Source organism: Pezoporus flaviventris, unplaced genomic scaffold (assembly GCF_033815535.1).
Source record: "Pezoporus flaviventris isolate CSIRO_AGI_PZ_B2104156 unplaced genomic scaffold, CSIRO_AGI_Pfla_v1 ptg000010l, whole genome shotgun sequence".
NCBI classification, from domain to species: Eukaryota; Metazoa; Chordata; class Aves; order Psittaciformes; family Psittacidae; genus Pezoporus; species Pezoporus flaviventris.
The window spans coordinates 2,946,583-2,971,209 of record NW_026892558.1 but is presented as its reverse complement, the minus strand read 5'-3'; the positions used below and the strand labels follow the sequence as shown (position 1 = coordinate 2,971,209).

The 24,627-nt window shown below is 47.2% G+C and overlaps 3 protein-coding genes across 3 annotated transcripts in view; 2 read left to right on the top strand and 1 right to left on the bottom strand.

Annotated features, from left to right (window-relative positions):
* LOC133267870 (proline-serine-threonine phosphatase-interacting protein 2-like) overlaps positions 1–24,627 on the bottom strand; it is a 349,308-nt gene that overhangs the window by 139,121 nt on the left and 185,560 nt on the right.
* Positions 1–24,627, top strand: part of ARK2N (arkadia (RNF111) N-terminal like PKA signaling regulator 2N) — a 195,673-nt gene that overhangs the window by 76,408 nt on the left and 94,638 nt on the right. The window lies entirely within an intron of this gene.
* The window catches only part of ARK2C (arkadia (RNF111) C-terminal like ring finger ubiquitin ligase 2C), a 53,100-nt gene that overhangs the window by 19,254 nt on the left and 9,219 nt on the right, over positions 1–24,627 (top strand). For both annotated transcript variants that reach the window (XM_061450539.1, XM_061450538.1), the window contains exons 2-3: positions 17,729–18,038; positions 20,662–20,787. In XM_061450539.1, the coding sequence (XP_061306523.1) occupies positions 17,729–18,038; positions 20,662–20,787 (436 nt within the window). The remainder of the gene's footprint in view (positions 1–17,728; positions 18,039–20,661; positions 20,788–24,627) is intronic.

Genomic DNA, 24,627 nt, shown 5'->3' with positions numbered 1-24,627 from the left:
CCATGGTCTGCAATGCAGAATACTGCCTGCTGCTGGGAAAAATGGGTAATGTAAGGTGAAAAAAGGGTTTCTGGCATGGTACTGGTAGAAACTCAGCCCTGTTCTTCTTTAGTTCATCTTGCTAGCAATGGTAACATACTGATAAGTGTGGGAGCCCTAGGTGGGGTGTATCAGACAATTCCCTGAAAACCTGATGTGATGAAGGAGACTTTTGGTGGTCACAGGGGAAAAGGTGACTTTGGTCCCCGAAGCATCACCAAAAGGCAGTGGGGAAGGAAATGGCATGGCAGCAACCTGCATTTGTACAAATACCTTTTCATAGGAGATACTTAGGTCTGGCCTTAGGTCTACCACCAACTGCTTCTCCTGCCCAGGCCAGCTCTGTCCTCTGCTCAGTTCCCATCTCCTTCTCCGTAAACCAGTGTGCATTCAATAGCCCAGTTCTCACTGCACTGGGTGCAAGCTCTTTGCCATTCTCTCCCCTGTGCCATTTAAGCACAGAAACAGTTAATTTGGGTGTGCCGTGATTTGCCATGATATGAAGAGTCTGCTTGAAGACCCTGCAGAGGAATAGAAATGAAACAAACTTCAGATGGCCTCACAAATGAAGCTGAAAGGTCATCACAACATCAAGCAGGAGGTCGTGTACAGTTCTGAGAGCCTCTGCTAAATATCAGCCAAAGATTAGCCCATTCCCTCTGAAAGGCCAAGAGCTATAAAGGCTCCGAGTTCCTTCTGCCACAAGTTCGAACTCACAGCATCTAAAAATGGCACAACCTCCCTGTGAAAGAGAGATACAGCTTCAGGAACAGCAAATTCAAGGGAAAAAGTCAGGCCAGCAAGGTGTGCGGAAATACGCTAGAAAATATCAAGTGCAAGGTCCTACACCTGGGTCGAAGCAATCCCAGGCACAGCTACAGGCTGGGCAGAGAAGAGATTCAGAGCAGCCCAAGCAGAAGGACTTGGGGGTGTTGGTCGATGAGAAAATGAACATGAGCCAGCTTCAGTGTGTTCACAGGCTAGAAACCAACCGTATCCTGGGCTGCATCAAAAGGAGCGTGACCAGCAGGTTGAAGGAGGTGATCCTGCCCCTCTACTCTGCTCTTGTGAGACCTCACCTGGAGCATTGTGTGCAGTTCTGGTGTCCTCAATGTAAAAAGGACATGGAACTGTTGGAACAAGTCCAGAGGAGGCCACGAGGATGATCAGGGGACTGGAGCACCTCCCGTATGAAGATAGGCTGAGGAAGTTAGGGCTGTTCAGCCTGGAGAAGAGAAGGCTGCGTGGAGACCTCATAGCAGCCTTCCAGTATCTGAAGGGGGCCTATAGGGATTCTGGGGAGGGACTGTTCATTTTGGACTGTAGTGACAGTAAAAGGGGTAATGGGTTAAATCTTAAACAGAGGAAGTTTAGATTGGGTATAAGGAAAAAGTTCTCTACTGTGAGGGTGGTGAAGCACTGGAATGGCTTGCCCAGGGAAGCTGTGAATGCTCCATCCCTGGCAGTGTTCAAGACCACGTTGGACAGAGACTTGAGTGACATAGCTTAGTCTGAGGTGTTCCTGCCTATGGCAGGGAGGTTGGAACTCAATGATCTTAAGGTCCTTTCCAACCCTAACTATTCTATGGTTCTAAAATTCTTGGGTTATGGAGGGCTTTTTTAAAGCCAAAAGGGACTTGTAAATCATGTGGATTGCATTAATTAATTTGGCTTATAGCCAAGCATTGTCATGGCTGTTTAATCAGCAGCTGTGAAACAGAGCATTGTCTGCCTGCCTGCCTCCCACCCCAGCTCCTGGGAATGGCAAGGGACATAGCTCTTTTAGATCACCACGTCCTGCATTTGCTTGGAAATCTGGCCTTTTAAATACTTCGTGTGACATAAAAGGTGCCAGTGCAGGAACTGGGCTGGACTGGGCTGCAATTTCATTTGGGATAAGCAGAGTCAGAGCATCAGTTTAACTTGCATCAGTTGGGGTCTTGTTGAAAGTGCTTCTTCCCAAGGCCATCAACCTTCCCTTAATAGTATTGTGCTAATTAACTGGCAAATTCTTTGTGCTGATGCTGGTCTAACTGGTTTCACTAATCTTCCCCCAGTCCAATTTCTTACACTAGGTCTCCCACAACCTCCAGAGGTTTAAGACCAGGAGTCTGAGGTGCAGCTGAACCTCACACCCGTTGAAACCACTACAAGCCTATATACGAGACACCCTGCAAACTTGAAATAACCTACCAGCATGAGAGAAATCTCACCTCAGATGTGGTGGGTAGTGACTAGTCCTGAAAACATGTGGGTGGATGCATCAGTTAAAAGTGTCTGGAGTGCAGAAAGCCCTAGGGACATAGACATACACTTTCCCTGTCACAGCATCTCACCTTCCTCCCTGAGGGTGACAGCTCAACAGTCTCCAGTCATTGCCACCACTTGTATTTACAGGGCACCTAACCATCCCTATAAACAACAACTTACAAGTTACTCCTTACCCTGTAATCAAAACCATCATCTTTATTTTGGTGTATCTGTTAAGAGCATCACCCACAGCTGCAGGAGCCGAATTCCCTCTGAGCACCAGTTTTGGTTTTCAGCAGCAAGGCTGCGTTTGGAAAGCAAGATAATGATGGCAACCTGATGCAGCTAATAGGCTTCTCCAAAGGGTTTATTAGTCCAGTGGGTCTGAGGGCTGTGTAGCCTCATCATACCTGCTCTGCTTGCAGGTTTCCAAGGTAGATGTAATAAAAACGAAATCCCTGTGAGAGAGTAAAAATGTTTCCGTCTGAGTGGGCTTGGCAAAACTGCTGTCAGGAATGGTAAAAATCATACTGGGAGGTCAGCTCAGGTTCTGGCAGGTTGTTTGCTCCTGTGTGCAATAGGAGGAGGCAGTTCTTTGCCAGAAAAAGGTAAAGGGAGATAAACTCTCGTGGCTTTGATTTAGTAATTCCCCCATTGTGTGACTTAAGGCTGCCTAGTTTGGCTTGTCCCATGCTGAGAAGCACTTTCTCCTTCCAGCAGCAGTCCAGTGATCCCCATCCTATGAGGTGCCCATCACGTCCAGCTGACGGGTTGATGTGATGTGAGGACGCTGGATCCAGTTTCCCACCCTGTGATGCTCAGTTAGCTCTGCCTGACCTAATTTGGTGGGGAACAGACTGCTGGAGGCTGTGTTTTGCTTGAAGGAGGGAGCAGACTGCTCTTGGGGTTCCTGTTCTCTTCCCCTGTGTCCTCATCTGCTCAAGCCCCTTGTATCTCCCATGGCAGCTGGAGAAGACATGAAACCAGGGGTTGTAGGTTTGCATATGGGCCTCCTTTCCACCCAGCTTCATTCATTCTGGATTTGTTCGTAGCTTCAATGTCTTTAATATTCATGTGGATTAATCTTTTGGCACTGCAACAGCTTTTCTGTTTGCTGCTTTAGATTAGTTTAATTACTGGCACTGTGTTGCCTTTAAATCTAAAACGGAAAAAAACCCAAGCCATTCACTGACCGCAAGCACAGGGAGTGCAGACCCATTGCGGCTGTCTTTCCTGCAGACAGGCTGAAGCCAGCATCCAAGGATTCTGTGGCTGCCCCATCCCTGGCAGTGTTCAAGGCCAGGCTGGATGAGGCTTGGAGCAACCTGGTCTAGCAGAATTTGTCCTTGCCTGTGGCAGGGGGTAGGAATTGGATGAGCTTTGATGTCCCTTCCAATCCAAACCAGTCTGAGATTCTATGATTTGCAGCAGACACACCTGGCACTGGCCAAATGCTTCCCAGCCAAGGACCATGCCATGTGTTTTCTCTAGAGACTCAGCTGTGGGACCTGGGTTACATCTCATGTGAGTGAGAGGTGGGAAGACCTTGCTGTGGTTGGAGGTAGCTTTGGATGCAGTGTTGTAATTTGTCCACCAAAAAATCATAGGCTCACAGACTGGTTTGCGTTGGAAGCAACCTTAAAACTCGTCAAGTTCCAAACCCCTGCCATGGGCAGAGACACCTTCCACTGGAGCAGCTTGCTCCAAGCCCCTGTGTCCAACCTGGCCTTGAACACTGCCAGGGATGGGGCAGCCACAGCTTCTCTGGGCACCCTGTGCCAGCACCTCAGCATCCTCACAGGGAAGAGCTTCTGCCTAAGAGCTCACCTCAGGTTAAAGCCATTCCCCTTGTCCTGTCCCTACAGGCCCTTGTCCAAAGCCCCTCTCCAGGTTTCCTGTAGACCCTTTAGACACTGGGAGCTGCTCTAAGGTCTCCATTTCAGGAGCCTTCTCTTCTCCAGGCTGAACCAGCCCAGGTCTCTCAGGCTGTCAAAAATCCCTGCAATGGCCTCACTGGAGCAGGAGGATGCTTCTTCTTTGGGTGCAGCTTCTATGCCAGGTCAGAGTAGTTTCACATGAGCGAAACTAAGATGTCTCACTGTGACATCTCTTACTTGCTTTATAATGTGGCTTGTGGCTTATTGCTGGTGTTGCTTGAGGACAGATGGCCCAAAGTGTACCTGTATATTTGGGAGTTTTTCTTCTGAGTCACCAGGATCCTGTGCAAATCCAAACCATATGTGGGCCATCCCATTCCTCCTGGAGCCTATATGTATACAGGGTTTGATGGCAGGCTGGGACAAGGGGTGCCCTCTGCAGCACGATCCTCCTGCCTTGCTTCCAGCCAGCAAATTCCCCATACCTCTTTTGCAAGTAATTCTTCACTGGATCTGCTGGGATTTGGGGAGGCAGGATGATTGCATGGGGAATCTCTGCGCCTGCTGTTGGGTTGCAAGCTTGGTGTTGAGATGGATAACCTGGTGGCAGGATGCTTTGGGAGAAACATTGCAGTACTGTAGAGTTGCCTTCAATCCTTCCTCTGAGCAAATGAGGACGTGGTTCAGAGGGGACAACGGGTGGATCTGCACCCCATGGAAAGCACGTTTTCCTAAGGTAACGTGTAGGGTTCTTCTTGGCCATGTTGCATGACCCTGACCCAACATCAGCCCAGCTCCCCATTGCACTGCAACATTCCCATACCCAGCAGCCCCCCTTGTTCCTTGCCAAAAATCCCAGCCCTGCAGACAGCAAAGCATTTGGATAACAGCACCAGCATCCCACTGGTGACCCTCCAATGTCTGGAGCTGACCCTATGAGCACAATCACTGCTATTTCATTCTGTTCCAGCTGAGGTGGACTTTTGAAGGGTGGCCAAGCACTTGGGCTGGGGGCTTGGATTGTCTCCTTGGCTTTTGGCCACTGGAAAGTAGCTGGCCTCCATAGAGCAAAGTCTGAGTGTGGGGTAAATCTGGAAGTGCTAAAATCCTGGTGGATAGCTGATGAAAACCTATGCTCACCCTGGGGCCGGTTAGATAGTGCTGGGGTGCAATAACTGCCTTTACTCTAGAGGACTGGGATGTCACAGGGCCGCAATTAAAACAGCAGTCCATCTTTAAAATGTTACTGACACTGATTAAAGAGCTTGGAGAATTTTGCCATGTTTTAACTCTTCCTGAGCATCAGGCTTCATGTGCCAGAGATTGAATAATCCAGTGTTGTAAGTCAGCCCGAGAAATGTCAGGCTGTGATGCTGGCACTCTGCTGGGCGCAGGACACTGAACCCATAAAAGAGCAGATATTAAAAAGGCAAAATGTCTGAGAAATAGCAGTATGGACTGTGTGTGTATCTGGAAAAAAGCCATTAATCAGCATAAGCTACAATTCCAAAATTATCAGAAGGTAGGAAAAAAAAAATATCCCACACATTTTTCTTTTCCCATTTTACAGGTTTAAGCCAAAAACAAGAAAGAAAAAATAAAGGAAAAAAAAAGGCTTATGAGATTTAAGCTATTTATTACCGAATAAAACTGCATCTGGTCTGTGTGCTTCTGTGCCAAGTTCTGGCATCACGAGAGCACAAACATTGAGAGTTATGAGCCCCTTGAAAGTGGGGTTGATGACAGAAACATTGACTTAGTCTTAATTCTCTCAGGGATGCCACATGCTTGTTGGGATGTTTCAGAATCCAGGTGCAGGGGAGTGAGATGCTGCCTGTGACAATGCAGCTTCTTACCTGGTTGCTGCCAGGCCACTTCTATGGATATTCTTGATGGAATAAACATGAACCTGATATCCTATTCCCATCATGATGGAAAAGTGAGTTCCTTGCAATTAGCGTTTCTTGCCTTCAGCAGGAGTGGCAAATTCCCACAAGCAGGTCAATTTTCGCGCTGGAAGGGACAACTATTATCACCTCCTCCATCCTACAGCTCCATATTAATTCCAGCCCAAGTGAGGGGACGTCCTTTAGGAAGCTATCCAGGCTGGGATTTATCAGCCTTGGTGCCCCAGAGGGGATTTCTGCTGTGAGTATGTGGTGCCTGGTGCTTCAGCCTGTGCTGGCTGCAGGTCAGTCCCTGCTGGGTTTTGTCAGGCTCATAACCAGGCTGATGAACCTCCTCCTGCCCAACTCATGAGAGGCACCATTTTAGGTTCTACTCAACCATGGTTTCATCTTTGGTCTTTCTGATGTGGAGTCCCAGCATTGCCTCCCTGCAGAGGTGCATGCATGGCACCCTTGGGCTTCTCTCCAGCCCTTCTTCCTGCCTTTGGCATCAGTATAAGAGGCTTATTGCTCCCAAGGGAACCCACCTCCTGCTTTTTATTCAAGTAAATACTTGTGCCTTCAGGTGCTGCTGGGGCTCTGGAAGCTCATGGTTTGCTGATTACCAAAAATCACTCTCCCTCGGATAGCCTCCCAGCTGCAAATCAGACCTGTATGGTTTTTCTTGGATGTCTTTCCATTTAGCTGTATAAAATGCACATTTCTTGCTGTCTGGATGAACTTTTCCTTTATATGTTATTACAGTATGGCTTAGCAGCACTAACTCATGCCAGGACCTCATGCAGAAATGTAAAGTAAGAGCTATTTCCGCATCGAGAGACTGATGTTTTACTTGTACGTTATGTTTGGTGCTCTTTCTCCTGGTGTAACACATACCTATAAAGTTTAGGATATGAAGTTTAATAGGGAACAGACTTCCAGAATCTTTGATTCTTAGCTACAGACTTTGTATTCTTGTGGCATAAAAAGGGAATTGTGCGGATGTGGCATGGCAGGACTTGTGTTAGATGGGGTTATCCCAAACCTGAGTTCAGATCACTGCCAGCACCCACCATATCTCATGCAGCTTCTCTTCAGCCCTGGTGTTTGGGTTGGACCATGGTCCTGACTACTGCCAGGGATGCAAACAGGTCCTTGCATGGCACCTCCAACCAGTGCACAGTGATGGTCTAACCTCCAAAATCCTTTAGGTTAATCAAATAAAGAGGCCTATTGAAGGCTGTTCTTGGACTAGGGGCTGAGATCCTGGACTCAGGATAGGAACATAGAGTGCTGTACAGAGGACTTACTAACCTTAGCTACTGGGAATATTTCTTCTCTCTCTTAAGAAGTGATCTTCATTTTTTGAACCCCAGCTATTGTAAGAAGCTCCTGTCTTCTGTGTATTGTCAATTGGAAGACGTGCCAGCTGCTGAATGACAGCTACCTTCTGCCTTGTGGAGTGAGGAGGAGCACTTTTTGGTGTGTTTTCTGGGTGGTTTCTAAAAACCTCAAGGGGACCATGCAGTATACTGGCTTCCCTGGGTGGCAGATACCTCAGTGCTGCAAGACCTGCCCTCTTGGCCCCACTGAGGGTCTCATGCAGCCTTGTAAATACTTTGCACCCTACCTGACATGTGTCTGCAGGTTTTAAGATCAAGTCCAGCAGGTGGCCTGCAACATGGGATCAACAAACCTCTTTGCAAGGGGATGTTCCATGTCCTGACTCCCATCCTTGCCTCTCACCGCTACATCTTCATTAGCTCTCAGCGTTAATAGAAGCACTAATAACACACACAGCACTTGCCACCTTCCTTTCTTTAGTAGCCAGCTCAACTTCTTACCACTCCCCAGTGCTGTGATCTCTCCATGAGGTCAGGCAGCTGGTTTTGGTGGCACATTTCTGCAGATGCTAGGAAAAACAAAACTCAGAGCTGTGCTTCGCTGCCAAAAAGTTCTGGCTTTGGGGCTGATTTGCCAGGCAGCCAGCAAAGGAGAAAGGCTGGACTACAAAACATCCGCCATCCAACCTCACATTCTGTTCCCAGAAGTGAAACTCTCCACAGGTTTCCCAAACCCAACTCCTGGTCACTTGCACTCACTATGGATCCATAGGGATATTCTGGGTGGGATCTCTTACCTCTGTGTTTAAGATGTAGGTAAACAAACCCAGCAGGAAAACCCATCTGGTTATGACAGTCCCATTTAAAACACAGGGAGGGGGGAAAAATCAATGCATAGAAAATGGAGATGTATGGGTTTGATGCAGAATAACCCACCCAAAGCAGCCTCCTCTTATGTTTTTTAGGACAGGTCTCAACTGCTGCTCCAATCTCTCCCTAGCAGGGAGGTTTAAAGCAGTCCAGGCAAACCGTGCCCCAGAAAGCATCCTTCCTCTCTTAACTGATAAGTGGAAAGACAGATGAGAATCCCAGAATCATAGAATCCCAGCTTGGTTTGTGTTGGAAGGGAGTTTAAAGCTCATCCAGTTCCAACCCCTTGCCATGGGCAAGGACACCTTCCACTAGAGCAGGTTGCTCCAAGCCCCTGTGTCCAACTTGGCCTTGAACACTGCCAGGGATGGGGCAGCCACAGCTTCTCTGGGCACCCTGTGCCAGCGCCTCAGCACATTCACAGGGAAGAATATCTTCACTAAAAGTAAAGAATATCTTCACTGGAAATCCCTATGGACAAGGGATATAACAGGAAGGTGATGTTGTGCTGGCATAGGATTGAGGTGCTGTCCTGCATCCCCACAGCCCTTGCGGTGCAGCCTGTGCCACGGCTGTGGATAAGTCCTGGCTCCCCAGTGCCCATCGGGTATGGGAATACCAAAGGACTGTGCTCCTGTCTGAGCTGCTGCAGTGTGGCATGGGTGGTGCTGAGCGGATGCAGGTCTAACACAAGGTGGGATCACAAAGCAATTTGCTTAAGCAGGTTTAAAAGGCAGCTGAGGGCATCGGCTTTTCCCATTAACGTGTTCTCTGGGGGAAGGTTAAAGTTGCATTCAGATTTCAGACCTACCAAGTTTGGCAGCCTTTAGGTGGAGGGTTTTGGTTGTGGCTGTCACGGAATTAAGAAGCTCTGTAAGCAATGCAGCATGACGCTCAAGACCCTGCCAGCTCCTTGCAATGTCTGTTTTTTTCTTTACGCCATGGATTTGGGTTTTTGTCAATTCGTGAGTGTCCTATCATTACTGGTAGGATGGAGCTTCTGCAAGCCCCCCTGGCTGCCTATTAGGAACAGTTAAGAGTGTTTCAAGGCAGGTGTTGAGCACTTCCAAGTATCTGGGGCTGGGGGGGACTTTGGACACTATGAAAACAAGGAAACATTGGAAACTCAAGTATTGAATTTTGCTTTCCAAACAACTGGCTGCAGCATATTGCTGCCTGTCAAAGTCAAAGGCTCCTGTGTGCACAAGTCAGCACAATTTTACATTCCCAAGCACAGGGATAGGGCTTGCTCCAAGTGCTTCCCCATTGCTCTGTGCAGACAGAGCGAAATAACAGATTGCTGTCATGTCAGGATTTTTTATTTTTAATTTGAGGATGAATTCCTTCCCCTTGTTAATTTTCTCATTTACAGGTTGGGAACCCATTCACGTGGATGTAACACCCTGCTAGTAACTATAACCACAAGTTGATGAGCTCTTTTGCCCTCTTTGACCAAAGGGGCTACTTTTCTGGTTTTTGTTTTTTTTTTGTTTTGTTTTCTTCTTTTTTTTTTTAATTGAGCTAATAGTCCAAACCCTGGAGAAGAGCTGTCAAGCCCACGTGCCTGCCAATAAACTGGGAAAAGATCCAGTTTTGTTTGCCTTTCCCAATGTGTGTCACATAAAACAGGGTTCGGGTTACACATAAGAGCTGGAATGACGCTGGGGAAGAAGGGACGTCTGAGCACAATGGGGTGCGTAGCTGATGAGCAAAGCCCCAGGAGCTGCCTTGAAGTTTAGGTACCAGCTGAACCCTCTGTGCCCTTGGTAGTGCTGAGGTTTCACTTGGGAATAAGCCCTGAAAACAGCTGAGCAGCCCCAAAATATCACTGAGACCTGAGATGTGACCCCTGCTTTTAGCATGGGCATTGAGGGGTGATTTCTTTTGCCTGTTCATTCTCCACCCTTTCCGATGCCTTCAGACCAAACAGAAATGAGAAGTGCTATGAAAAAGTTGCTGAGGGGTTTTGCAACATCTCCAAAGCCATGTGCCTTCCACACTTTCCTGGCAGATGTGAGGAGCTGGGCCCAAAACCGTGAGAAATGGGGCAGTTTGGGAAGGAAAAGCTGGGCTGGGTGGGAAACATCATGCCAGGATGCCTGGGCCACCCATCCCTCCAGGCATGCAAGAGTTTGGGATTGGAGGAGTGAAGCTGGGACCATTAAACCTCAGAAAATGATTTCTTTCCATTAAATTTAGCTTTCCTTTTTTTTTTTTCCCCTTTGGTGTGACGATCCAAAAATCATAAATACACCCTCGAATGCCATACATGAGATTAAAGCTATAATTAAAATGAAGGGAGAAGTATAAAAGCAAAAAGGCGAATTTAAGTGTAGCAAAGCTGCTGAAGTGTTTCTCCTTCCTCCTCGGAAAATATTGCTGAATTCAACACTCTTCTGTGAAACATCATCTTCAACAAAACTTTCTTTTTTTTCCTCCTGAAGTTAATGGAAAAGGGTTGCAGGAAAAAAACCCTCATCCAGAGCTGTATAAACAGCTGCCTCTCTCCTGTGATGGGGCCAGGCTGCCTGGCTGTATCCCATCACTAGCTCTCACTGCTCTTCATTCCCACTGCTCTGAATTGCTCTAACCCAGACTGCTCCAACCCTACTGATATATTACATCAGTAAATATACTGATAAATGCTGATTATTTCCAGGTTTATTTTGCCATTGAATGCTGAGCCTAGGCTTTAAAAGGAGCCTAAAAAAACCCTAAAACCTTAGGGGTTTTTTTTGGTGCATTTCTCTGAATATGCTTTTACCCCATGGTGTGCAGGAGAGAAGATGGTTTGCTCAGTGTTAGGGATCATGTGAATGTGTGCATGAGCCCATGCTCTAGCCAAGCCAGCTCATGTCACTCAGCAATTAATGAGAGACTTAATTAGGATTAGAGGATGTTGAATGGGGACTGTACAAGCAGGCAGGGGCAATCTTTAGTCTGAGGTCCGTGTTTATGTATTTTTGGGGATGGCCTAAGCTGTATTTTGCTGTGCCTGCACAGAGGTCCTCAGAGGTGAGATACTTGGTGTCAATGACCCATTAATGCCTGTGGAGGAGCCCATTTCAGCCCCGTTTCTCTAAAGTCCTTTGTGTTCCCTTTCCATCAAATGTGCAAGACTGAATAGGAGGATGATATAGCCAAGACCCAACCACAGCAGACCATCCTTTTGAGTAATGCAAGGTATCCATCCTGACTTGGTTCCTGGCACTGCACAGCCTGGCCAAATGAATAGCACCAATGAGAATGCTCTTTATCCATTGCTATTGTGTGCTGGGGTTGCTCCTTTCCTGGCCATGGCACTACCTATTGCATGGCAGTAGAGGTACAGGACAGCAGGCTGCACTCTCGGGGCTGGATTTGAGCCGGGTCCCTATTATTTTTGACACTGTTCTTGCCATTTGCTAAATGAAATGCGAAAGCTGTTAGCAAAGGTGCTGAAAGCGAGGCACATGCTTTCCTGTCTGATAAATTTTTCTCAGGTTCTTTCCTCCTCCTATTTGATCCTCCTTGACCCTATTTCCTTGCCCTGCAGTTTGCTGTCCTATAATAGGAGTGAGATGCATTGTATCTCCCTCTTTTCAAGACCTCTAAATTTTATGTAGCTAAATATATTGTGGATTTGCTCTGGGGGTTTATTTCTTTCATTTTGTATTATTCAGGTGCATTGTCACCTCTCATTTCCTGTTAGTAAGTCAGTTTAACTTGTTTAATAAGGGTATCATAGAAATCATAGAATGGTTTGGGTTGAAAGGGACCTTAAAGCTCATCCAGTTCCAGCCCACTGCCATGGGCAGGGACACCTTCCATTAGACTAGGTTGCTCCAAGCCCCATCCAACCTGGCCTTGAACACTGCCAGAAATGAAGCATATATTCACATATTATTTGCAAAGGGTTAACACATGGCTGATGGCACTGGGCAACTAGAAGGTTCTTTGCTAACACATTGTGAAGCCCCTCTGATGTCCTTCTCCTGTGCTACATGAAGCTGGAGCTGCTCCCACGATTTCAGCTTTCACTCGCTCTATGCTACCAGGGCAGATGCTAACTTCCCGCCGCATTGCTGTCTCTGTGGGGAATCTTAATGCATGTCCAGGGAAACAAGCTGCAGGCTTCTGGGTTATTAAAAGCCTGGCAGTCTCTCTGCAGAGCCCAGTGCTTGGAAAGGCACCGATGATGGCTCCTCTTTATGGGGTTTATCTGCATCCCCAGTGCAGAAGGAGGCATTGTGGGGACTGTAATCAGTGTGAAACAGCTGAGCCAGCACAGCTCTGATTGCAATAGGCATATCTTCTGTGGTGGCAAAGCCTGTTGGTGAGTGAAGCCAGGAGCTGCCATCTCCCTGTCTGAGTGATGGGATCAAGATGTGAAACCAGCTCCAGCCTCTCCACTGCACACACACACGCCACACCCCCCCATTCCCTGCATGCCCGCATGCAGACCATGAATGCCTTGACAAGCTGGCCAGGTTGCCTTACCCAGGGGAAAAATGCACATGCATCACAGGCAGCTTAACAGCATTAGACAGATTCTGTTTTGCTCTGAAAAGCGCTGGGCTCCCTGGGCTGCAGCTGTCTTCTCAAGATACCTATCCCCAGCACCAGCTCCAGGCATCATCCTTGTCCCTTACCAGTAGCCTAACTGCATCAAATATATGATTGCCATGAGGAAAGCAGGTGGAAATAGATAGTTCTGCTTTCTGGGGTCTTCTTTTCATCAATTCCATAGCATCCTTCCTGCAAGGATTATCCAGGGCTTTTCACCTCTGATATGGGTCAATAGTGTTTAATGGTAACTCAGATCCCTTGAGCTTTTATGAGTGAAATATTGCTGGATTTATAAATTTGCATGCCCATAGACATAGTCAAATCATGACTGATGCTAAAGAAGACTCCCTAGTGACAGAAACACCCAGTATCAGACCAGTACAATTCTGTGACTCGATGTCATGTACCCACCTGCAATAATAGATGAAGTTAGGGTTCACCTGGGGGTATGAAGGAAGCGGCAGCACTTCTTTTAATAAGAAACTTCCAGCCTGCTTCAGAAAATGTATAGAAACAATAAATATAACTGTAGAACTGAGAGGGGGGAAAGAGGAAAAGCTGTGGAAGTGAGAAAGCAGCACTGAGGCGGACTTGATGAGTTTTCCCGCGGGTTTCCGCTGTGTTGGAAGGGTGGAAACAGTGAGCAGCAGAACAGGTTCAGCTCTCCACATGCCTGCATCATCTGTTGCCTTTCTAAAAACAAATTTATACCTCCTCAGTTTGAGACTGTAGCATGTTAACACCGTCTTTCAGCTAAGTGTTTTGGGTGGTTTGTATATAGCTATTAAGCAATCTTCCCCAAGGGCTTTTTAGTTGAAGATGGTCTTTATGGTGCTGGTAGGGAGATGGCAGTCACAGCGCCGCCAAGCTATGTAGCTGTGGGGAATATAGCAAACCCAGCTCCACGGTGAGTCCTTGACAACCTGGTGAAGGCACAGTGTCCATGCCAGCAGTGGAGGTGAGTCAGGCCAGCCAGGGCCACTACTCATCTGTACTCGTGTTCTGGAAGCATCAGGAATTTACAAAGCACAGATTGGAGAGTCATGATGATGATCATGGAGCACCTCCCATATGAAGACAGGCTGAGAAGCTGTGTGGAGACCTCAGAGCAGCTTCCAGTATCTGAAGGGGGCCACACGGATGCTGGAGAGGGACTCTTCGTCAGGGACTATAGTGATAGGACAAGGGGTGATGGGGCTAAACTGAAATAGAGGAAGTTCAGTTTAGATGTAAGGAAGAAATTCTTCCCCGTGAGGGTGGTGAGGCACTAGAACAGGCTGCCCAAGGAAGTAGTAAATGTTCTATCCCTGCCAGTGTTAAGGCCAGGGTTGGACAGAGCTTTGGGTGACATGGTCTAGTATGAGGTGTCCCTTTTTAGACTTGGATTATCTAGGCTTAGGTATAGAATCATAGAATAGTTAGGGTTGGAAAGGACCTTAAGATCATCAAGTTCCAGCCCCAATGCCATGGGCAGGGACACCTCACCCTAAACCATATCACCCAACCTGGCTTTGAAAACCAGCGTAGACATTAGCTGCCCTTGGAGCTTAGCTGAGGCCAAGACCATGGAAAGCAACCAGGGTTGCCCATGATGGAAACCTGGGTGGGTGGGAGGGCTACGAAAAACAGCCCTTTCAAAACAGCCCTTGCAGAAACAGACCTTGCAAATGTGTATGGTCAACAGAAGAGCATGGGGAACTAATGTGAAGAGGGCAGAAAGGGTTATGGAAAGGGAAGAAATGCATTGTGCTCTGCTGAGAAATAGCTCAGTTTAGATGCTTGCATTGAGACAGACGTCCCTGATTTTAGTGACATTTGGCCTCAACCAGTTAATGGGAGCCTGCAAAAAACTGCAATAAGTCATCTGCTTTGCTGACAGATGTGACGCACTGCTCATCTCAGAGCTGCTGATCTGATGTTGCTCTGAGCTGTCATCATCTGACACAACAGTAGGACTTAAATGAAAGGAAGAACCAACAGGACAAGGAAAGAAGGATTTCTGGCTGATGGGCAGCCTGACAGTGAGCTCAGAGAAATCAGTGCTCCATGGCTTGAGATATGAGCAGTTGGAGCGACTCGTGCCCCCAGGAGGAGCATGTCAGCGGGCTCACATAGCAGGGTAGGTCGGTCCTTCTGGCCAGCAGGCTGGACATAGGGCCCTGTGTTTCCAGATTGGCCTCAGGTCAAAAACCTCTTGGGGCCAGTGAGGACTGTGTTACCTCTGCAGCAATGACACTGCGCTTCTCCCTCCCTGTTTAGCTGGAGAAGAGAGGTATTTGCAGGAAAGCCGATGACCCTGCTAGGTTCCTTTGAGGTAGACCATCAAAAAAAACATCCAAGACCTGGCTGACCTCTCTTCCTGCAAAACCAAAAGTATCCCAAAGGAGGAGAACCCTCCTGTAGGATGAGGACCAAACCTCAAGCTCAGTGACCTGAGAGGTCTCTGCCTTGCTGATCCCAGGACAACATCGCCTTCCTGCAGCCACTGCTAGGCAATATGGCTCGTGGAGGATGCTCTGGGGTTTGGCAGGTCCTGCAGATGTTTCACTATACCGGACTAAGGCCTCCCAAGATACAAAAAAAAAGGCTGGAAATCCTTAGCTAAAGTTGCACCAGGCATCAAGAGATGAGAGACGGACTTTTTTTGCTCTACTTGTGTGCTACAGTGTGTCCCAGTAAATGTGTGGGAATACCACTTAAGTTTCAGTGTCTTGTGTCACTCTAAGCTGTTTTTGTCTGAAATACAACTACACTACGGTCACAGACAAGTGGTGCACAGAGGGGCTAGCACTTTTACCTGCTCTTGCACCTTGTTTTCAGGCCCTGTGAAGACCTGGAGGTGTAAAATGGCTCATCAGTAGCAACTTTCCATGGGGAGGAATCCATGGACATTAAAGGCTGAGCAATTCACCATGAATTGCTTTGCAAGTACCCAACTAACACAGCAGTTAGGAGGCATCTCCCCATGACTATGGTGATGTTCAGCTTTGGCAATGTGCCAGGGCAGCACAGAATTCCCATTTCATTACTCAGCCTTTACATGCCGTGGCTTACAGTGAATTGGTGACAGCAACAAATATGACCAATATTTGGGGGGGAGTGGGGTATGTGAACGGCTCTTGGATCTGGGTTTGCGGCTCTGTCACCGAAGAATGGCAGTTTTGATCCCACCTCCTCTGGTTTTAATTGATAACATAGTCAAATCACACTGTTATCTGACAGCATGAGAAATTATCACCTTAAGAAGTGCTGCTGCTGGTGGCACACATATTTGTTACCTGCTGCCTTTCTCAGAGGGGCACTGTGGAGGATTATCTTGCATTTAAGAGATATTGTAATTACTTACACACAGTTTTGCAAACCATTTGCTTCTGTTAGGTCTTCTCCCATTGTTTCCCTTGCTGGTATTTTACATGCTTTGTGCATCTCCTTTTTGCATAGGGGTATGAACAGGGAGCAGTCAGGGCTCCCTGAGCTGCTGTGATGGACTTAACCTGCCTGCTGACAGATGGGAGATGGGAGCAGAAGCGATCTGTGTGAAGAAGGCATGATGTCCATGTCTTGGGATGACACTCAGTGTCTCCTGGTGCTGTTGTTCCTGGGTATTTTGTGCCGTTGGCAAAGATTAAAAGAGGAAGAGGAGGTTTTTAGGAAGGTGTTCAAATCACTAAAGGGCAGATGTTCTATTCTGAGGCTGATCCTCAGCAAAGAGGCATCTATAATAACTTCACTTGAGCCATTCTTCACCTTGGAGTTGAATCTTTCCCTAGTTGAAGAGACAGAAATTTTACCATGATGCCTGTAAATTAACATGCCATATTGGGCCAAGGGCCTATCCAACAAGGCACAATCCCGTGACAGATGTTTTGCAAAAGGCTCCACCAGAGATGTCTTTCACACCTCATTTCTTCCTCATTCCAATCAGTTTCATGGCTGGTCTCATAGCTGTTGCTGTGTGTTTCCTGCAGCCACCCTCTCCCTGCATGCAGCTCACAAGGATGGGCTATTGAAGGGTCTCAGCAAAGACACGTGGTCTTAATCCTGACCTTCAGAAGTGGAAGGTCTCAATCATGTCCTGTAGTCAGCGAAAGACAGTTTCTTAGAGCAGAGATTATTTCCTTGCCTATGAGACATATTTAGACAGGCAAAGAAATACCTTGAATGGCTTAGAAAGTCAGTAAGCTTTGAAAACTTCAGTGAGCTCATAACCCATGAAACATATTTTGGTAAACAGTTGTTTTTTTTCCCTTTCCTAAAATGCGGAGGCTATATCACAGAATCATCAAATGGTTTGGCTGGGAAGAGGCTTTCACAGGTCATCTAGTTCCAGCCCCCTGCAATGAGCAGGGACATCTTCCACTGCACCAGGTTGCTCAGAGCTATGCACAACCTGGCCTTGAATGTTTCCAGGGATGGGGCATCTACCATCTCTCTGGGCAACCTATGCCAGTGTTTCACAATCTTCACAATGAACAATTTCTTCCTTATACCTAGTTTGAATCTCCCCTCTTTTAGTTTAACGTCATCACCCCTTGACCTATCACTACAGGCACTATTAAATTTTTTCTTCTTTTCTCTTTAAGACAGGAAAACCAAACCAAGCTGGAGTAGTTTTGATCACTACACACTTCAGTTTGGAGCCAAAATTCACACTGAACTCAAACATATGTTTTGGTTCTAATGTTCTTTGGAGGAGAAAAGCTATTAGTCAAAATCAATATTTCCCATGTAATCAATGTTAACTGACCTGTTCTCTTTCTTTTTAACCCTTTTAGCAGAGAAGAAAACTGATGTTTGCCCAGTTCTTGCCCTGGATGGCCAACCAGTGAGCTGGGCTGCCCTGGATGGCCAACCACTGTGCTGGGCTGCCCTGGCTGCCACTGGCCCCCTTGACAGCTGTGATCTTCTCTTCCAGGTGCTCCATTTCAAAGGTCTCAGCATCCCCATGCTACCTCCTGCCGGCATTTCCACCTGGGTCCCCAGCCTCAGCTCCCTGCTGACTTCACCCTGCCCCATGCAGTGCAGCCCCAGCCGGGGCTGACTCCTCACATGGCCCCCCCACACCAGCACAGTGGTCCCCTGCACCAGCCCCTGGCCCCAGTGCCAGCCCTGCCCTTCCAGGACATGGCCGGACCCTCCTTCCTACCTCAGGCGCTACACCAGCAATACCTCCTCCAGCAGCAGCTCCTCGAGGCACAGCACCGCCGGCTTATGCCTCATCACAGGTAAGGGGACCCTACTTGTCTTGTAGGATACTGAGAGCCTATCTTAGCCTCACTTCAGCAGAGCGGCTCCTGCAAAACCCTGAAAGTATGTAGAGGCATAGAATCATAGAATCAAATAGGTTGGAAAAGACCTTTAAGTTCACCAAGTCAAACTGTTACCCCAGCACTGCCAAGGCCACCACTAAACCATGTCACTATGCAGTCTGTGAACACTTCGAGGGATGGTGACTCCACCACTGCCCTGGACAGCCTGTTCCAATGCCTGACCACCCTTTGGGGAAGGAATTGTTCCTAATCTCCAGCCAAACCTTCCCTGGTGCAGCTTGAGGCCATTTCCTTTTGTCCTGTCACCTGTTCCTTGGGAGCAGAGACCAGCACCCTCCTGGCTCCATCCTCCTTTCAGGTAGTTACAGAGAGTGATAAGATTATCCCTGAGCCTCCTCTTCTCCAGATTAAACCCCCCAGGTCCCTCAGCTGTTCCCCATCACACTTGTGCTCCAGGCCTTTCACCAGCTCCATTGCCCTTCTCTGTACCCATTTCAGAGTCGCATGCTGGTAATGCTGGGTTTTCTTCACAAATAAGTTCATTGTGTACTCCTGAAATGCATCCACCAGAAGAGAAGATGCAGGGCAAGTTGCACCTGCAGGTACACCTTTCCCAAGGGGATACAGAACGTGTTCATCTAGTATGTTCCATGGTCATCTATTATTGTTACTTGTTCTTCATGTTCTTCATGTAACAGAAAGCAATAGACTCTATGAGCTACCTCATCACAGCTCCTGTTTCAAAACCAGGTCAGAGATTGTACCCACCCATCCCATCAGGTTTTGCACATGAAGACCTTTCTGCTTTGGGTCAAGGTAGGCTTTCCAGCTCAATGAGGGAATGATGCTGTTGACCTGCAGCACATTCAGTCACAGAAAGCAGCCTAAATTCAGACTGGGCTCATGACTGCATAGAGACTTACTCAGCAGAGGTGGAAATGGATGCCTGGCCTTGTCCTGATTGTGTTTCTTGAGAGAGGGGTTTAGATAGCACGTAGGAGAGGAATGCTTTTTTTGGAGACATATGGAAGCTATTTGTGGGTTGTACCCATGGATCAAGAATCAGAGGATGAGTCTTTGTGATAATGCTTCATATGGAAAGAATGCTGCAGACAGAAAACACTTTCTCTCCATACTCTTTCTGCCTGAAAATTGTGTGTTCTTCCCATCCTTGTTTTGTTTTGCATAAGCTGGGGTTTTAGGTGGATTTAATGATTAGTTAATAACTGGGTAGCAAATATGTGCAAGGCTGAGGCACTGATGATACAAGTGTTTATCTCTTAGTCATAAGCTGAATTCAAATAAAAGCACAGAGCATAATTCCATGAAGAAGCTGCTTTGGTGGATGCTGTCAGTGTTACATTTGGAAGTGGGTTGTGGTGTGGAAAAGGTCAGGAACATCTTGCCTAGTCCCACATCCTGTTTCTGAAAGCACACCTGCATCAGAGGAGGGTGTCAGAAACCTCATAGGTTACAGGCATGAGGTCCCAGTAACAGGAATCTGGGCTGTGTCTATAAAATTGAAGCCTGTGAACTGTGGCTGCATGAAAAATTCTTTATCTAGCTCTTCCCTGATGCATTGGCTCTAGTGTTTTCCCATAGATTTGTTTTGTGATGGCTCCACTGGTAAGCAGGGACTCAGCAGGGAGCAAGGTGTATGAGTCCGTAATGCAAATCCTGCTTGTGCATCCACCTTGTCTTTCTCCAAATGGGGATACTGATCGAGCAGCACATGCGCTACCCCTAAGTAATTCAAATAAGCAATAATCAAGAGAAGAGACTCAAATCCTCAGAAAAACCTTGCTGCGTTTTCTACTATTTTCCTTTACCTGCCTGCAAGGGCAGCAGAGCTGAGGGAGAAGGAGGTGGATCCCAGCCTGCCCTGTCCATCATCCAGAGAAATACTGTCAAAGGCCAGCGAGAGTAAATTCTGCTTTCAGTTACTCCTCAGTAATCCTGTTATGAATGAGGTTTCCCAGGAGTTTATGGACTGCATGGGGAGACGAGACAACCTGCAGCTTCTTTATGATGATAGATAATGGCTGAAGCAGGGACACGTTTTATCTTGTCTTGTTTATGGGGCTGGCAGTGAAAAATAAAATAGTGCAAATGGCACAAAGCTGCTGAGGAAGAAGTTGTTTGGTTTCCTCTTTTTCTCTCCACGAGAGTAATAGCATCTCCTGTAAAGTGAGTGTAAGTGGATGCCATGGCAGTGGGGGAAAGCAAAGGTCTGCATTACGTCTGTGGTGACCATGAGTAAATAACATAGCCTCTTCCTATCATCCCTGACACCTGTCTGGACTCTTTTCTCTTGAACACATAGAATCCCAGCCTGGTTTGTGTTGGAAGGGATCTTAAAGCCCATCCAGTTCCAGCCTGCTGCCATGGGCAGAGACACCTTCCACTAGACCAGGTTACTCCAAGCCCTGTCCAACCTGGCCTTGAACCCAGGGATGGGGCATATTCACAAGCCCAACCGTTTGTTTCTGTCCCTTGGTTCATTGACACATACTCTTGAGCAGGAGCTGTACATACCAGTGATGCCACATGGCTCACCCACTCTGTCTCCTCCCCACAGGCGGGCTCAAGAACGTATGTCTGTCCAGCCTCATCGCCTACACCCCAGCTTTGACTTCAGCCACCAACTGCAAACTCCACAACCCATAGGGCCCCAGCCCAGGTATTTAGCCGAAGGCACGGATTGGTAAGTCTTCCATATTTCACTAGTGTTTAGAATGATGTATTTGAAAAGCACTGGAAGGGTACAAGTGTTTATGAATGTCACCATGGATCAGTGCTTCATGGAAGTTAATGGTTCAGCTCAACAGATACAATGTGTGCAATAGGAAACTCATCTTAGGGAGGGACATCTTGGCTGAAGCACTTACAGAATCATATAATGGTTTGGATTGGAAAGGACCTTAAGATCATCTGCTTTCAACCCTCTGCATGGGCAGGGACGCCTTCCACCAGACCAGGTTGCACAAGGCCTGTCCAACCTGGCCTCGAACACTGCCAGGGATGGAACATTCACAGCTTCCTTGGGCAGCCTCTTCCAGTGCCTCACCACTCTCATAGTAAAAAATTTCTTCCTCATATCTAACCTAAATCTCCCCTGTTTAAATTTAAACCTATCACCCCTTGTCCTGTCACTAGAGTCCCTGATGAAAAGTCCCTCTCCAGCATTCTTGTAGCCCCCTTCAGATACTGGAAGGCTGCTCTGAGGTCTCCATGCAGCCTTCTCTTCTCCAGCCTGGACAGACTGAATCCTCTCAGCCTGTCTTCATACAGGAGGTGCTCCAGCCCCTGGTCATCCTCATGGCCTCCTCTGAACTTGCTCCTTCTATATGCATGTGTATGATCACATTGAGGTGTTGATATTGCCCGTAACTCTTCATCCATGGACAGAGCATGCAGCCAAGCATTTGTCTTCCCCAGGGGCTTTTCCTGCTGAAGGTCACAGCCAGGGTCCTGTAGACCAATGTCTCTGTCCAAGCTAGATCTCCTGCTGTCCATCAGGCATTCAAGAAACAGTGACCACAGCTTCTTCTGTCTAAATTAGGGAGCACTGTGCTGACCTGCCCTGCAGGGTGGTGTGAATGAATTAATAGTTGTTAATTGTTCTCCCACTGTAGTGTTCCATACCCTGGAACAAACGAGCAGGGAATTGGCCATTTCATTTTCAGAGCAGGTCTCAAGCTCTTGCGCAGTTAGTATTAATAGGGCCCTATTTGGAAGAATAAGAAAATAAAAACATAATTCTGAGCTTTGTAGCTGAGGAAAGTCCATTCTGTTCACTGAATGGAAGAAATAGAATGTGAACATGTAATTAGAGACAATCACAATGAGTATGCACAAGGGGAGCAAAATAAAATGGTACAGGAAATCTTAATTATGGCATTTTCTAACATCTGAGCACTTCACTCTGCAAATGGAGAGTCCTTTTAACATAGGGGGAGTTTTCCCCCTCCAGGTTAATAATACACAGATTAAGGTATGGCCAGATCCTTCTGCTGTTTTCTTCTCAGGTGTTCCCATTACTGGCACCACTGTGGGTTAAATTTGGCCAAGATAACATTGTTCAGATCAGTTTGCAAAACTGTTCGTGTACCATCTGGGTACAGCCATTCTTTCTGCCTCTGTTTTGTAGCAGAATGTTTAATTATAATCATTAGAAGGATCTGATAAAACATCACTTTATGTTCCCCTCCTCCTCCCTCCTTTCCCCTCCCTGTGTTGCTCCATAGCCTTATAAAACCGAAGGAGTAAGGATGACAGAAATCGCATACTGTGTATATATATCTGGGTGACTCACTTCCCCTTGGGGCACACGTAGAGTTTTGCCCAGTGATGGATATAAAAACTTTGCTCTAATGTGTTACCACCGCATAAGCAGCAGCAGTTGTAGGCACTGTTGCGAGAAATGGAGATAGAAGGAAGATCTGAACATGATCAGTCATCTCAGGCAGCCCAACTTTGATTAAAATCCCCTGGTGAAGAATACATAAACTCCCATTTAGTTCCTTAAGTCATCTTCTGCATTTGTATTCAGTGATGACCATTCAATCTGTTATCCTTGACTTGCTGGTTGTTGGCAGCCCATGTACCATAAGCATCACAGTTCTTGAACCTTGCATCTGAACATCAAGACGTTGTACAGAAATCCATGCAACACAGGCTAGAAGATGATGGTTGGTTTTGGTTTTCTTCACCTAATGTGCTTTGCTTATTCAACCCCAAACTCTAAGAAAACACCGTTCCATGAAGTCTTCTGCTTCGGACCCTTCTGTACTACCACAGCATCACTTCAGGGGCCTCAGTATCCAATTGTAAGGCTTTGGATGCATGAATGCACAAACAGTTCAGCAGTGCTGTTAATGCAATTACTTGTACAAGTCAGTGATGGCCATTCATCTTTGAGAGATCTCTGCAGCCCTCAATCTCAAAGCACTCCAGGGATTATCACATCTATTTTTTAGACAGTGAATACGGGAAGGCAGAGAGGAAGTGGTCAAGGTCATGCATCAGGCCACTGACAGGGCTGGGAATGGATCCAAAGCCTCCTGATTTCCAATTGAGCCTTCCATCTACCTGGGAACAGTCTTAAGCAACTGGATAAACATCCAAAATTGTGACACAGGAGCTGGAATGTGCCCAGTCCTGCAGCTTCTCACCCTGGTTGTGCTCTTTCCAGTCGCCTGCTGTCTCTTATCCTCTGCCAGGTTTTGTCTGGCTAGCACATGGCTAGCACAGGCCCAGCAAAGATAGTCCCTTTTTGCTTCACCTTAATGTGGGGTGTCTTATGAGGGAGTACTAGAGCACAGGATCTGGTGCCTGGTATGCAGGCGGTTCTGGCCAAAGGATTCCTGCATTTACTGTCCCTTCATAGCTGTTATCTGCTGCTGGGTGAAAGCAGTTTCCCAGCTGCTGGAGGACACGTCTCGGTTGCTCCTAACAAGCCATGGTACTCACTGCTGCTGTCCTCCATGTGGGGGAAAGGAAGTTCAAAGCTGAAATGGGAAGACACCCCTGTGATCTAATTAGCTTTGCTCTGGTAAATGTGAAGACAATGGTTATTACAGCACTGGCTTTTGTAATTATGATAAAGAGTATGATGACTTGTTTGCTGAGACACTCTAGCTGGACAGACAAGGGATCAGCTAATTGGATTATAGACAGAGGATCTGTGTTAGGTCTTCTCTCATCCCCTCCACACAGTTTGGGGATGGGGTTGCAATTTGTCTCTGCATGCTGGACTGAGCAGAGCTGTAGAGTTTGCCAGGATCTTGGTCATGCCAAACCCTGGGATTGAGATGAATTATTTTTCTGGAGGAAAAATCCACCCAAACTCACCAAGATGAGCCCCCAGTTCTGCTTGCCCAGGCCAGGATGCATGCATGCAAGTGAGACCATCGGGGATGTCCTGATTCATTGTCTAGTGGGAGTGTCCCTGCCTGTGGCAGGGGTTTGAAAATGAGTGATCATTACGTCCTTTCCAACCCAACCATTCTATGATTCTACAATTCATTGGTGATGGACTGCTGGTGATGTGACACCCTTTCCTACATCAGTCTCATCCATAAATCTCTTACCTTCTGCACACAGAACAGTTCTGGAGCTTCCTGAGGCTGGGTTAAGGCGAGGTGCAGTCTCCCATGCCTCCCCAGGTCCTACCATGATGTAGGTTGGGAGATCTCCAAGGAAAGCACATATACATCTAAAAGCCCCCAGATGGTGCCTGATCAGCTCCTAACTACTGTGGATGATTCATTGGTGTGTTTCCTGAGCAATTAGCTGTATTCCCACTAAATATTCAAAGCAAAATGTAATTGTTTGCAGCATGGGGAGTACCTGGTCTGACCAGATTGAGTTACCAAGCCTGGGTATTGATCAGAGCCACCAACATGCTCTTGCTCTGAAATTAGCAGGCTGAGTCTGTGCAGCTCTTGACATTGGCCAACACAAAAGCTAACTGACATAAAAGCAACCCTTTACTCCTTCGAGCTGGTACAGGCATGAGGGATTGCCCAAAATGGAGGAAACT